This window comes from Bacillus rossius, chromosome 15 (genome assembly GCF_032445375.1).
Source record: "Bacillus rossius redtenbacheri isolate Brsri chromosome 15, Brsri_v3, whole genome shotgun sequence".
Taxonomy (NCBI): domain Eukaryota; kingdom Metazoa; phylum Arthropoda; class Insecta; order Phasmatodea; family Bacillidae; genus Bacillus; species Bacillus rossius.
This window is the reverse complement of record NC_086342.1, coordinates 30980762-30997130: the sequence shown is the minus strand read 5'-3', so window position 1 is coordinate 30997130 and position 16369 is coordinate 30980762. Positions and strand designations below refer to the sequence as shown.

General features: G+C 39.1%; 1 protein-coding gene across 2 annotated transcripts in view; it reads right to left on the bottom strand.

Annotated features, from left to right (window-relative positions):
* Positions 1-5086: 5086 nt before the first annotated feature.
* The window catches only part of LOC134539715 (retinol dehydrogenase 14-like), a 30329-nt gene continuing 19046 nt past the window's right edge, over positions 5087-16369 (bottom strand). For both annotated transcript variants that reach the window (XM_063381951.1, XM_063381950.1), the window contains 5 exons: positions 14661-14900; positions 12157-12339; positions 11087-11196; positions 7092-7181; positions 5087-5331 (listed from right to left, as the gene is read on the bottom strand). In XM_063381951.1, coding sequence (XP_063238021.1) covers positions 5227-5331; positions 7092-7181; positions 11087-11196; positions 12157-12339; positions 14661-14900 — 728 coding nt within the window. In that variant the 3' untranslated portion in view covers positions 5087-5226. The remainder of the gene's footprint in view (positions 5332-7091; positions 7182-11086; positions 11197-12156; positions 12340-14660; positions 14901-16369) is intronic.

Sequence of the window (16369 nt, the reverse complement as noted above, 5' to 3'; positions counted from 1 at the left end):
ATCGAGCGAGGGGTGAATCGAGCGAGGGGTGAATCGAGTGACGGGTGAATCGATTGACGGGTGAATCGAGCGACGGGTGAATCGAGTGACGGGTGAATCGAGCGACGGGTGAATCTAGCGACGGGTGAATCGAGTGACGGGCGAGTGAAGGGTGGGGCGAGTGACAGGTGAGTTGAGTAGTTCCATCTGGGATACAGCAGCTCGACCACTTTCTGGTACTCGCCCCTCTCTTCCCAAAATCATCCGATTTGTTACTCTTTGTTCGTCTCTTAACAAATGACATTTACGTAGACACCTTCGAGTCCTCTACTGCTAGTTCAGTTAAAGGGGATAGTATCCTAAACTATTAGGCCTCTAGGTTTTTCTGCCTGTTGCTCATTATTTGAAATTAATTCATAATGTAACTATATTTACTTGCTTATTAAATGTTTTTACCAATCAAACAATTCATTATTTAATGTTTTTTTTTCAGGAACTAAAAGGCAAATTTTTATATCTGTTCTGGCGTGTGTAGAAAGCACGTAATCGTGTGATATTCAGTTTCGAATAACCGTTAGTGTAAACCTTTGTCTTAAAACTCTTTATTTTAAGCATGTCATTTGTAAATCAATAAAAATGAAGTTTTCCAAAAATTATCGAAACCTGAGTTTTTTTTCAGGATTTGATAACAGAAAAGAAAGTGTTATGGGGTATCTCTACACATATTTTACACATTTCTTAAAAATAACGTGGTTTTCATGAGTTATTTCGTATCCAATTAAAGATTACCATCACACATCCTAATTAATGTCCTTCTTTAAATGTTTTTGTGAACGGCCTGTTCTGAAACTTGACGAGAAACAATTCGGCCGAGCTCACCAGGGTAATGAGAACCTGACTTCGTCGCTCGCTGTGTGCAGAGCGGTCGCTTGTTCGTGCTCAGTTTTTTTTTCTATTTTTTGACGTGACAACGTCTAACTAATAAATCGATGAACGCCGGCTGCACGCACGAAAAAGTGTCCCGTTACGCACATTGTCCCGTTATGCTGTTACCCGTTACGCTAATTGTACGCTTGCGCCGAATCTATTTCTCATCCACTCGATTGGAACAACCATCGATTTGACTTTTTCGAGGCACATTAAACTTGAAACACTCCCATTCGTTTCCTACTTTTCCTATCATCGTCCTATCCTTAGCAGATTAACACAGATTGGAAGAAGTTAAATAGCAAACATGTATAAAAGTAATAGTTAAAATAATATCTTCGTTAAAGTAACAAACATATTTGAATGAATGAGTGCAAATGAAAGTAAATTTATCAATTAAATTGTAGATTTCATTTCACTCCTTCGTATCCATACAAAATAGTGATAATTCAATAAAAATGATTCAATTTAATTATTAAAAGTATGCAATCATTTCATCAATGTTTTGTTTTGACGTTTTCGCTTTACACTATCGTCCGTAAACCGACTTTACAGACAACCAATTTTCCCCCTCCCCTCCCCCTCGCCTGGTGCGACCGGAACTAGCCGAGGTGCACCAGCTGGGACACGTGACAGTTGTCGCTGTGGGCGGGTGGTTTCCTCTCCTCGCGGCGCGGGCGCTCCCGTTACCGCCACCAGCGCATTGACGAGATTATCCACCACATCATTTGATACAATTTCTTGGACATACGCCATTTCAGTATCTCACTGTTTGTCACGGGGAAAAAAAAATTCAAAACATAAACCCACAGAGAAAACAAGCCCATATCAGCTGGTGTCAAACAGACAAACCCAACGATGAACCTAAACAGGTACTGACAGCAAAACGACAGCACAGATGAACATATCCAAACAAGAATTCCGTAGAAGGAATTTAGTCATGCACAGACGAACACAGTGTGCTAACAACGACGAGACAGTTTCAACAACGTATTCGTCGGTGACTTGATGTAAGTTTTTGGACATACGCCATTGCTAAGAACTTTTTCTGTTGAAGAAAAACTAATAAATAAAAAATAAAAACAAAAAACTATTGTATTTTTTTGTCTTTTCGTTTTGCCGTGTTTTTGTCTCGTTTCAACTGTATGTGCTGAATTATTTTGGTTTCAATATTTTTGTGTTGTCATCATTTGTGTGTTTTTTGTTTACTTAGTACTTTTTTCTTTGTTTTTTCTTTGTTTGTTGACCATATTTCTGTTTCGGAATATTTTGTGGTGTTTATATTCTTGTTGACAACAGCAATTGTTTGCTTAATTTTGTGTGTTTTTTATCTTTCTTGTGTTTTTATTATTTTTATTTTTTATTTATTAGTTTTTCTTCAACAGAAAAAGTTCTTAGCAATGGCGTATGTCCAAAAACTTACATCAAGTCATGCACTCCCATTGCACAAATCTTTTAAAAAAAAAAGTATTCGTCGGTGTTGTCCATAATATCTGTTTATCTTTATCGTTGTGTTATATATATTTTCTGCGTTATCCAGATTTGTTGTCTGTCTGCATTTACTGTTATTGTTGAAACTGTCTCGTCATAGTTGCCCACTGTGTTCGACTGTGCTGTTATTATTTTTTCGTGACTGAATTCCTTCCAATGAATTTTTGTACTGTCTTATATTTAAGTTAGATTGTGTTCTGCTGTGCTGTCATTGTTTTGTTGTCCGTAATACTTGTTTATGTTCATTCTTTCGTTTATCTGTTTGACATCAGTTGATTTAGGCTTGTTTTCTGTGGGTTTATGTTTTGAATTTTTCCCATGACAAACCGAGCAAAACTGAAATGGCGTATGTCCAAGAAATTGAATCATATTCAAAATTCACAAATTCATTAATAATTTGAAAAACCGTATCATTCTTTTTATAATTAAATTCCTTTTTAATTTAATTTTAACAGAAAATTAAATGTCAAAATTCAAAATCTAAGAATAGTAGACTTTTAGTACTCCATTGTTTACACAATAAAAATAATTTAAGTAATATTTTGGTCGAGAAAAAAAAATACAATTTTTATTAATTTTTTTTATTTAATAAATTTTAATGCTTTTATATTTAGCCACAATTTCCGATTATTTCGTTAAAACAAGTCATAAATACATAAATATAAATGTTATTAAATAAGTGAAAAACACACACGTCAAGTCTGCATGGAAGACGTAATACTTACAGTAACACGTGTTCAAACCGGCATTAAATAGAGACTACTTCAGCCACTTCTGTGTTTGAGGCATGTCGGGCTATAATAGGGAGGAAACACATTATTGTAGCCCACTGAGGATTACAATAATCCTTATCAAATAATCTCTCTGTAATCTTATGTAGCTAAGTTGCAATAGTTTACTTATTCTGAATGTTTTTATGTGTAAGATCTTAGCACTTGGCATAAGGTATTTAGTAAGGATAATATAGTGAATGGAATGGAAGTTCGCATGGAACGGAAATGTGTAACCACGGGGCTGCCATCTGTGGCGGATGGTGCGATAAAAAGTTCACAAAGCCAAAGGGAAACTTTATAGTATTAATTGTTCAGTGAATTTTAACAAGATGGGCATTTTTTAAAAAAACAAATTACAAGTCGAAAATCGGTTCCAAGCCGGGGTTTAGTATTTTTTAAAAGTATTTTTCGCTTTCATCGGAGCCGTTTTATTGTATAGTTTCACCTTTCGCTGTGCAAAACGAATGATCCTAAATTTAATGTAGCTGCTCCGGCAGCGAATTCTAGCGGAGGGTGTGGAAACTACGTGTGATTCGCGTCAATAATTTTCACGCTCGGCAGTATTTAGAAGAATTCTACGTTAAATTTCATATCTGAGTTTTGTATTTTAAGTTCATCCGTATCTCCATGAATCCGTATCAAATTGCATTGATGGCAACAACAATTGAAACCCCAATTCATTTCTATGTTTTAAATATTTTAGTCGCTTATGGGATGGAAAGTGATGTCTGTAGGAATTGAAGAAAAAAGAACTTCAGTACAGAAATAAAAAATTTCAGAACGTATGTTTACAACATTCATACAACTTAAATAAAAAAACAGCATATCACGGAGTATTTGCAATGTTATAAATTGTAAGAATGAAATATAGACCACTAATCCACCTAAAAGGGGAAAAAAATTAAAAGAACTTGAAGTAACTATCACGTAGATATTCACTAACATAAGTGTCCCAGCGCAAAGAAGTAAGATTTATAAAAAACATTGGTTGTCTGTAAAGTCGGTTTACGGACGATAGTTTCACGTGACAACGTCATAGCAAAACATTGATGAAATGATTGCATACTTTTATGAATAAAATTGAATCATTTTTATTCAATTATCACTATTTTGTATGGATACAAAGAAGGAGTGAAATGAAATCTACAATTCAATTGATAAATTTACTTTTATTTGCACTCATTAATTCAAATATGTTTATTACTTTAACGAAGAGATTATTTTAACTATTACTTTTATACATGTTTGTTATTTAACTTCTTCCAATCCGTGTTATTCTGTTAAGGATAGGACGATGATAGGAAAAGTAGGAAACGAATGGGAGTGTTTCAAGTTTAATGTGCCTCGAAAAAGTAAAATCGATGGTTGTTCCAATCGAGTGGAAGAGAGATAGATGCGGCGCAAGCGTACAATGAGCGTAACGGGACACAGCGTAACGGGACAATTTGCGTAACGGGGAACTTTTTCGTGCGTGCAGCCGGCGTTCATCGATTTATTAGACGTTGTCACGTCAAAAAAAAAGTTTACGTACTCAGCAAGCTGTTTTCATAAGCCCTAGGGAAAAACGTAAGTCGAAACATAAATTGTTTTTGAGAGTTTAACCTCAGAAGAGCAATGTAAATGCAAGTTAGGTTAACCATGTTTATGTAATTATAGTAAGTGTAACTTTTTTTTCGTTTACAATTATTTATAAAAGGTGATTGACAATGTTAGATATGGGTGTATGAAACGTATTTGTTGGCCAAACTGTGGTGGACAAATAATTAAAATTTAAATGAATAAAACGTAATGAATCGTCACTGGAACAATGATCTTGCTTGGATGTGACTGAACTGACCGTAGTCTTTCTCTTTGGATCGAGACTTTACGAATGTGTTGTGTCAACATTAACTGGAAGAAACAAAGAATAACACAAGTTTTATTTATAAAAAAACTGTAATACAACGTATCCCTGAGTTACAAACAGATTACAGGACACTTTTTTTTTGTTTGTTTTGCAACGGATCAGTGTCGTCTTCACGAGGCGACAGAATCCATCATCTGAGCTCGAACGTGTCTATATGTGAGGATCATCCTCTTTGAGTTTCACCAACAACTCGCTCTCCTCCCAGAACTTTTTTCCTTTATTCGGGTCCTTTACAGCATCCGACAGTTGGTGTTCCTGTGGGGAAAAAAAAAAACCAACACATGACCAGGACATTGCCTCTAGGTACTGAAATAAAAACTGCACATCATTAACTTAGGTAAAACAATTTAATTGCTTTTAGTGCTCTATTAACTTCTTTCAAATCATATCTGATCCAATTTTTCGGACTGCCAAATTTAGATATTATTTTAGTATGTCTCATGAGTCCGTAATGGGTTTTGAAAATGTATCGTGAGGGAACTAATTGAATTAGATACGTGCCGTTTGAAACAAATCGAAGTAAAACTCTGGAATTGTTTCGTTTATTTCCACTCTAACAGATGACATAAGTTGCAGTATTTTTTTATGTTTCAGTCAACTGTTTGTGAAATGGCGACTATTTCAAAGCATGTGCTTTGTGTGGTGTGGCTTTTTGAAACAAAATCAAACACCGCAAACCGTTTAATAAGCGAAATCCTAGTGACAATGTTTTCAAGATATTGGTAACGAAGTTTCTTATAAACAGGTAGCGTCCACGATTCCAAAAGAAGTGGCTGACCGGTTGTTAGTGATGGATGTGTCTGAAGAAGCAGTGAGGTGCTTACACAAAGTCCTACGAAATCCATACGCAGAGATTTGCAGGAACTAATGATTTCACGTCGTTTGGTGGACAGACTTTTGTGTAAGAAGTTTAGATCATGTGCGTACAAGGATCGGTTAGTGAAACAATTGAAGCCTGGTGACTACATCGCTCGTCAAACAATTTATAGCAAAAATGCTGGATCACATAGAAAGTGATGAAGAGACTCGTCAAAAAAAAATTATTTTCATAGATGAGGCAACGTTTCTTCCATCGGGTAGAGTCAACATGGGTAATGAATGCATAAGGGGTACTAAAAACCAGCATGTTGTTAGAGAGCTCATACGAGCTAGTCCGAAAGTGAATTTATTTTTTGTAAATGGAACACAAATATTCGTGTAAGATTACAGACATTTATATCACAGAGATTTGTTCACTTACATTAAACAACTGTGTCACTACAAAATAGTGTTCGCAGTAATACTGGGTTTGGATACTTACCCGAGCATTTGTGCTTGGTGTTGTCCTAGTACCTCAAATAGTTAGTTATTTGTAAACCTTTCCCTGAACAGCTTTCCAGCATTAACTTCGCACATTAATAAGCATGATACAACAATATAAATCAAATTGTTAAATACCCGGTTATTTTTTCACGTTTAAAAAAATTTGCTTGAATTAAACATCAATGAAAATATTATATTTTGCGTCAATTTTCGTAATAAACACTCAGTATTATCACGAGAAACGTATTTCATGTATGCAAAAATAATCATAGTTTTTTTTTGTTGTAAAAAATTACAATATCTCTCTTGTAGTGTTACAAACTGTTTATTGGCAACTGTTTTCCAAAAAAAGTTTTTGTAAACGTGCAGAATATTATTTTTTTCTGTGATGGTACAATTTTTCAAAACCCCTAGCGGATTGTAGAGACAAATTGTAATATCAAGTCTTCGAGGTAAACAAGCTTTATTATTCTAAACTTGGCACGGAATCCATGAGGGAACACGATAATATTTTTGTACCTCCGATAAAAAAAACACCATGTCCATTTTTTAAAATGAAATATTCATCTCTTTATTAGTTAGAGATTGCTATCACTTAACACTTAATGAGTGTTTGATGCTGTTAGTTCATAGATGATAACCCGATAACGATAATGGATGGCTGCTAACTAAAGTCGGTTGGTTGCCTGGAAATTAAATAAATGTATACGTACCTTGCAGTCCATGAAGTACTTCCCAGTTACGCCTTCTAATTCCTCAGACACCGCCAAGTGGATTGTAGTTTGTGCTCCCTCTTTCGGAGTCTGGGGGAAAACAAATCTAGAGTTGATTAAATTAATTCACAGTAATACACTTTTAGTATTCTTAACCGCATTTCCCAGCAACAATTCTCATAACATGCATTAAAATAGATAAAGAAACTGCTTCTCTTCGTTAGGTTTAACACACATAAAATATTTGATGAGTTTAAATTTCAATACTTATATTTATATAATACAAACAAGTAATAAATTTTACACACATATATTTAATATAAATAAAATGAAAAATTGTAAAAATATAAAAATATTTAAGGATAATTAAAAATATTTTCTTCTTCAAAATAACAGCTCTGTATGAATTTCCTTTCCAAAAGGTGACACCAACGTATTCAATTGTTAAATTGAAATATCTTTAACAAAATGTGTATTTAATCAAATTTTCTAAATAATTATCAATAGGTGAATTTAGTGTTATCTTCAGTTAACGTTTCTGCCTAACAGATTTAATCTTACTGTAACTATATCGAGACCACAATTAATGAAACGCTTGACTAATAACCTAAATCTGTTCTCTTTCTCGCCATAAAGTTATGCGGTATTTTTTAAATCATATGAAATGTTTTATTGTCGACCAACAATGTAAAAAGTATTTGTAAATATGTTAAATGTATTTATAAAAACATTTATAATTAATATTTAAACAAAAAAAAATTCAGCAAAAATAGTTTTATTTACGTAAGTTTATTAACATCATTTTACAAAGCGCTCCAACAAAGCCAACAAAGTTAATTTTCACAAAAGCTCTTTCCTTAAAAAAAACAAGATGAGCTTTAGAAAACTATTTTCACGAGACTGAATAATCATTTAAAACAAAAAAAGATTTTAAATTGAAATTAAATTGCGACCTTGAATCTCCATTATCTCATGCATAAATATACACTTAAGCTCACTGCCTTATTTGTGAATACATTGCAGAAAATGAAAAGCGTTTCAGTGCCACCCAACAGCTTCTAAGTTTTGGCGTCTCAAAAAAAAATCACAATTGAGTTATAGTCAAAATAGGTGAACAGTTGCGTCATATAGACACTGCTAATATGATGACCTCTATGGGCGAAAATTTGAATGATTTCTTGGTTAGGGGGGAGGTGAGGGTGGCGGGATTACGTTTATAATTCCCATTTCACAGCTCCGAGTTTGCAAGCGTAAGCGGGCTCCCTCAGAAGGCTTTTTGAGTCCAGGGGGTGGGGGTCTACTGCCCCCTCCCCGTGGAATCTACACCCATGATAACTATAGTTATATTTACGCTAGGCTCATCACACCTTGGCTGGCGACGTGTTCCAAACGCTAGTCCCACGATCTGACCCCGCTTAAGGCCCCTGCCTACACAAGAGGTGGGCAGAGCCTCAGAAAAAACCACGCAATTTGAGAACTGCTCAGGATATCCGAGTGATGTCTGTTCATGTAGAACATATAAGAGAGTGCTGAGGGTGGATGAGTAGTTCTGTTTCCGTATTTCCTTTTTAATCTGTATTTTCAGAAGAGTGAAAATTACTATAACGCATGTTTTTAGAATACATTTTAGGCCTTAAACTTCCTGTAGAGATTCTTAACAATTCTTAAGGAACTTGCAGTGCACCTTTATATTAATTTATACACAATATAATGTTATGGTTACCGATAAATGTCATATATACCCTACGAACGACGAGAAGACTGCGCAACAGTCCACAGCCTTGCGATTAGAGGCGATACCGCGCTATAAACCCCAGGAAGCAACACACATATATAATCCCACCACACTGACTAGGAAGGCCCCAAAAAGCACGGGTATCGTTATTAGAGTGATCAGGGAGGGGAGGGCGAAATACTCGTGCGACAAGAGAAAGTTTACCCTACCCCTCCTTTCCAAAAAAAAATATGAAGAAGCCACGTCTGAGACGTTTCCCACTGTCAGAATGTTCCGTTTTGAAGCTGATGGTAGGCCTAAGTGAAATCGGAAACACTTAAATGGAAGGCCACAGTTCAAACGGTTTCAAACCAGTGGGAACCCAACTATTTACCAAGAGTGCACTTTTTTTTTTTTACACAACAAGTAACATATGTTAATGGCCACTTGTTAAAAAAACTACACTTTTGATAAAACATATGAAGGTTTGAATTTTATTTTTGGGTCACTGATGTACTAAACACACGTCCAATAGCAATGGCGTCAGTCCTAAATTCATCAACGAGTCATAAACTCCCATTGCAAGAATCTTTCAAAGATTATATCAATGAGTGTTCAGTGTCCAATTGCAGGAATATTTGAACGCACAAGTAAGCGCCGAGGCAGGAAATAAGAGTAGTTATTTGAATGGTTCTTTCAATAGAGAATATTGATTCAAGATGTTTACACGGTATGTCATGAGAAACCTAAGTAATGTACAAAAACACGAATACGCAAACACAAAGGAAACAAGCCAAAATAGCTAATGTCAAAAAAAGTAAGAATTTTTTTTTGGACAGCACAGAAACCCGTCACCAAATTATTACAGCACAGACAAACACAGTACGCTAACAACGACGAGACAGTAGCAACTAGGACAGAAAGTGAAAGAGAAAAGGTTCTTGGACAACACGGCGACAAGCAGACGAACCCAACGATGCGGTGAACAGATAATATGGACGACACAACGACAACAGAAGAGACGCAGGCGCTACCAACGATGTAACAAACCAGGTATTCGGGACACCACAACGACGACAGCACAGACGAGCACAGAGTGCCCAGCTCCGCAGCATGAAGGAGAAGGCTTAGCACATAACACAACACTAGCATGAGACCACATCAGAGAACATATTCAACCCCTAGCAAGTGTTGAGCCTGGGACGATTGATCTACGAGTTGAGGCTAATGTACTTCTGGACATATCGGAAAATATTTTCAGTTTCCAGCAGGAAGTTTCTTTTATCCTGTTTTGCGCTGTGAGCTTCTTCAGTGGGATAAAAGCGTGTCAAGGTTGAATAGAATTTTTTTGATGTGTAACATATTAGCTCTCAGTATACAATATTTGGTGGGAGTGATTTCGTGAAAATGGAACGGAAGTCAAGGAACGGAAATGTGTAAACACGGCGCTGCCATCTGTCACGATTGGCGCGAACCAAAGTTCACGAAGACAAAGTTAAACTGTATAGTAATATGTAACTGTTCAGTGAATATTAAAAAAAATGGGCAATATTTAAAATATAATTTCTTGCCGAAAATCAAGTCCAAAACCGGGGTTTAGTATTTTTTTCACGTCCTTTCGCTTTTATTGGAGCCGTTTTATTATATTATAGTTTAAAATTTCTCTACGCAAATCGAATTATTCGAGTCGACTTAGCTGCTTCAGCAACGAATTCTAGCGGCGTCAAGAAATTTAGTTGAAAACAAAATTTGTACGTGAACGTCTTAGCGCTCGTGACCACAGGAAATTCTACAAACAAAATACGGAAAATGGTCCTAGTACCTACATGTTCCGTTCATATAGTTGAATAATAGGCTTTTTTCCCTGAATTAAAAAATGCATGACCCTAAATTTCAAGAAAGTTAACGGAGTTACAAAAATGTCGTTCTGAAAGAGAAGGAAATGTGATTCAGTTTTGTTACCACGAAAATACAATAATTAAATGATTTAATCCTATATTTTTTAATGCAAAATTAGTACGTGAAAAACTGCATATAGGAAGTTCACAAATGTATCAAATGAAGCATAACTTTTGTACACAAGTGAAGTATTGACTGGTTTATTTTGACTCAAAACTTAATGAGTTCTCTAAGAGTAGTATTGGCGATTTGGGCTCTTATATGAACAATATTACTGAATTAAGATACCTATATCAAATTAAATTTTCAATACTTACCTGTACCGACGGTTTATTCACAATTATTTTTACCGTACGATAGTGTGTCATTAATAAAACTGTACCTTAAAGAAGCCCTTGGCGATAGCTTTCACCGGTAAGTTGAGCGGAAATGGTACATTCCTCCAAATCGACGAGTCGATCATTCCTGGGTGAAGGCAGTTCACTGTCACGCCTGTAAGAATCATCATTTTAATTTAACCAATAGGTAATTCCCAATGGAAGTGTTACAATGCTCCTAACAAAAGAACTAAACAAGTTAAAACAGTCAATGTGATTGTAAAATAATGTAATACATCAAAATGATAAAAAAAATTACTAACAAGAAACGTTTACTGAAGAATAGTAAGTTCTGTAGGTCGGATCTTACTAGCCTAGAGGCGAAAATGCTCTGGGTGTAAAAGTCGAGTTGAACCTTATAATCATTCTCTCCTGATACAAGGCTATGTGGAACTCCCACAAACTGTTTAAGGCTCGGTGCCACCCTAAATTTCAGGATATTTTTTTTATGTCATTGATTTTGTTCATTTTATTCTCCTACAACTGATGTATTCCACAAGATATCTGTGAAAAGCCACCATGAAACATAAGACTTTGTCAAAAACTGCCAATTGTGCTTTAAATATTTCTTTTTCTAGTCCTTTATGTTCTGTGAAATCAGTTTATTTGTTGCTAATTTTAGATGAAAAAAGGAAATATATTTCAATGGATAACAGTTTTCAACACGTGTCCGAACATGGCCTATTCCTCAAGATTGGCCAGCCACAACTGAGAACTGAGTAACCGACTAAGCCACAGTCCCATGATAAATACATTGTCCCCGAACATACTATTATATAATATACTATTGTATAGAATTTTTTTTCCATGGAATACAGTTTTAGATTTACGTTTGACAATCCCGTTTTCACGGTCTCGATTTTGCAAGCGTTAAGAGACGGGTTTCTTAATCTGTGGGGTAGAGGTGGGCTTTACGCCCATGGCTGAGGTTATAGAGGTCTCAACTGGGTGGCCAGTTATTCGATACTTTGTTGGTTAAGGGTCTCTTGTGAACCAAGAGTGGATGCTACCGGTTGTATGAGAGGTATTCCAATTTGAGCGATTCACACCTTTTTTGTTCCCTGTGTCTGCTCACCGGTGTTCTGGAGGCGACGGGCGAGCTCGAGGGCGAACACGATGTTGGCGTGCTTGGAGACGTAGTAGAGGTAGGCCGGCAGCCCGCGCACCGGGTTCAAGTTGGCCACGTCGAGGCCCGCCAGCCGGTACAACTCCGAGGCCACCACCACTATCCTGCTGGGCGCCGAGCTCTTCAGCAGGTCTGGAGACAGCAGAACATGTCATCACTAACACGTTCCAATGAACTGGAGTGGAACATTGTGCACGACCACTATCCTGCTGGGCGCCGAGCTCTTCAGCAGGTCTGGAGACAGCAGAACATGTCATCACTAACACGTTCCAATGAACTGGAGTGGAACATTGTGCACGACCACTATCCTGCTGGGCGCCGAGCTCTTCAGCAGGTCTGGAGACAGCAGAACATGTCATCACTAACACGTTCCAATGAACTGGAGTGGAACATTGTGCACGACCACTATCCTGCTGGGCGCCGAGCTCTTCAGCAGGTCTGGAGACAGCAGAACATGTCCTCTCTAAAGTGTTCCATCGAACTGGAGTGGAACTTCGTGCACGACCACTATCGTGGTGGGCGCCGAGCTCTTCAGCAGGTCTGGAGACGGCACAACATGTCATCACTAACATGTTCCATCGAACTGGAGTGGAACATTGTGCACGACCACTATCCTGCTGGGCACAGAGCTCTTCAGCAGGTCTGGAGACAGCAGAACACATCGTCACTAATGTGTTCTACTGAACTGGAGTGGAACATTGTGCACGACCACTATCCTGCTGGGCGGCGAGCTTTTCAGCAGGTCTGGAGACAGCAGAACATGTCATCACTAACATGTTCCATCGAACTGGAGTGGAACATTGTGCACGACCACTATCCTGCTGGGCGCCAGCTCTTCAGCAGGTCTGGAGACAGCAGAACACGTTGGATCTAATGTGTTCCACTGAACTGGAGTGGAACATTGTACACGACCACTAACCTGCTGAGCGCCGAGCTCTTCAGCAGGTCTGGAGACAGCAGAACATGTCATCACTAATATGTTCAACTGAACTGGAGTGCAACATCGTGCACGACCACTATCCTGCTAAGCGCCGAGCTCTTCAACAGGTCTGGAGACAGCAGAACATGTCATCACTAACATGTTCCATCGAACTGGAGTGGAACATTGTGCACGACCACTATCCTGCTGGGCGCCGAGCTCTTCAGCAGGTCTGGAGACAGCAGAACATGTCATCACTAACATGTTCCATCGAACTGGAGTGGAAGATTGTGCTCGACCACTATCCTGCTGGGCGCCGAGCTCTTCAGCAGGTCTGGAGACAGCTTAACACGTTGGCTCTAATGTGTTCTACTGAATTGGAGTGGAACATTGTGCACGACCACTATCCTGCTGGGCGCCGAGCTCTTCAGCAGGTCTGGAGACAGCAGAACATGTCATCACTAACATGTTCCATCGAACTGGAGTGGAACTTCGTGCACGACCACTATCCTGCTGGGCACCAGCTCTTCAGCAGGTCTGGAGACAGCAGAACATGTCATCACTAACATGTTCCATCGAACTGGAGTGGAAGATTGTGCTCGACCACTATCCTGCTGGGCGCCGAGCTCTTCAGCAGGTCTGGAGACAGCTTAACACGTTGGCTCTAATGTGTTCTACTGAATTGGAGTGGAACATTGTGCACGACCACTATCCTGCTGGGCGCCGAGCTCTTCAGCAGGTCTGGAGACAGCAGAACATGTCATCACTAACATGTTCCATCGAACTGGAGTGGAAGATTGTGCTCGACCACTATCCTGCTGGGCGCCGAGCTCTTCAGCAGGTCTGGAGACAGCTTAACACGTTGGCTCTAATGTGTTCTACTGAATTGGAGTGGAACATTGTGCACGACCACTATCCTGCTGGGCGCCGAACTCTTCAGCAGGTCTGGAGACAGCAGAACATGTCATCACTAACATGTTCCATCGAACTGGAGTGGAACTTCGTGCACGACCACTATCGTGGTGGGCACCAGCTCTTCAGCAGGTCTGGAGACAGCAGAACACATCGTCACTAATGTGTTCTACTGAACTAGAGTGGAACATTGTGCACGACCACTATCCTGCTGGGCGCCAGCTCTTCAGCAGGTCTGGAGACAGCAGAACACGTTGGCTCTAATGTGTTCCACTGAACTGGAGTGGAACATTGTGCACGACCACTATCCTGCTGGGCGCCGAGCTCTTCAGCAGGTCTGGAGACAGCTTAACACGTTGGCTCTAATGTGTTCCACTGAACTGGAGTGGAACATTGTGCACGACCACTATCCTGCTGGGCGCCGAGCTGTTCTGCAGGTGTGGAGACAGCAGAACACGTCATCACTAATGTGTTATACTGAACTGGAGTGGAACATTGTGCACGACCACTATCCTGCTGGGTTGTGTATGGGAGTTGGGAGCTTGGACCTCGCGATACACGTGACCTGCCTCGTCCACCACCCACCCCAGCTTCCAGCCAGCACCGCCGAAGAAAGACTCACCAATGAGCAGGTGGGTGAGCAGGAACGGGCCGTGCTGGTTGGTGGCCATGGTGACCTCCAGACCCTCGCCCGTCACCTGCTTGCTGAAGGTGTTGGCGTAGCCGGCGTTGTGCACCAGCACGTCCAGCCGCTGCTCGCTCCTGCGCAGCGCCTCGGCGAACCCCCGCACGGACTGCATCGAGCTGAGGTCCAGCTGCCTGACGACCACCTGCTGGTTGCCCGAGGTCCTCGCGATCTCCTCTGGCGGACAACAAGGGCCCGTGGCTCAGGGCTCGGCCCACACCACCTGCTGTCACAACTTAGAAACACACAACTTATGAACACACAAGATATAATCTTCTCTTTTATGCTTGTTATAAGTTTTGTGTTTCTAAATTGTGATAGTTCTATATTATGACTTTCTAAGTTATGTGGTTCTGCGTTGCGTGTTTCTAAGTTATTTAAGTTATGGGGTCCTGCGTTGCGTGTTTCTAAGTTTTGACAGTTCTAAGTTGTGTGTTTCTATGTTATGTGTTTTTAATTATGATCGTTCTAACTTATGACAGTTCTAAGTTACGTGGATTTTTTCCGAGGTTTCTAAGTAAAGACTGTTATAAATTGTGTGTTTCTAAGTAATGTGTGGTTCCCGGCGCACGCGACCTTGCCAGCGGGCCGTCAAGCCTCCAGACCAGCGCAGCAGTCCCCAACAGGTGCTCCGCGGAACTCTGGGATCACAGGGGTTCCGCGAGTCAGGGCGAACGTCACAATCATTGTCAAATAACTTTCTTTGTTGATGAGTTGGGGTTCCGCAAAAAAAAAAAAGCGATCACAGGGTTCCCGTGCCGGAAAAAAAAATGAGAATCGCTCCTCCATAGCACTTGTCCCCAAAAGTTTGGAAGTCGGGGTACATTTAAAATCCTACAAATAATTGTAGTTACACCATATAAAAATTTCAGAGAAATATGTAATAATATAACAATTAGGTCAATTATTACAGAAATATTTTTTGGGCGATGAATTTTTAAGTGAAATATACCTTAAGTAAAATCAGGCTTATTTATTGAACTAAATCACTGTTGGAGCAAAACCTGTACGGTAGTTAAAACAACATATCATAATGACGTGCTAACAACAAGAATGGGTTATGTGTAATGAAATCGTAGAACACATTTCTCTGGACTATCACAGGGTGCATTCGGAAATCTAACAGGGTGCATCAGTGCATCCTAGCGCACACTTTGAGAAACGCTGCTCTATGGACTATCATGACTTCCGAGGTCGAACAGCGTCGAAATGGTAGTTGTACTAGTCGCTCTGCTTGCGGCAAGCCTCTTTAGAGTTGATTTTCGGTGTATCATAATTTTGCCCCTTGCATACCACAAATATGCTTTAATAAAAATTTCTGGACATACGACATAGCAGTTTAGCACTGTTTCTCATGAAAATTTCAAGAATGCAAAATAAAAAATAAAAGTAAAAACATACAGAGAACAAGCTTAAATCAGCTGATATCGAACAGTTGGACCCAACACTGAACCTAAACAGGTATAAGAACAACCCAACGACAACAGCACAGATGGACATATTCAATCAAATTTCTTATGCCGTCTGATATTTGATGTTTGAATGTGTTCGTCTGTTCTGTCGTCATTGTGTTGTATATTATGCTTGTTTAGATTCATTAATGAGTCTATCTGTTCATCAGCTGAAGTAGGTTTTTCCTCTAAGGA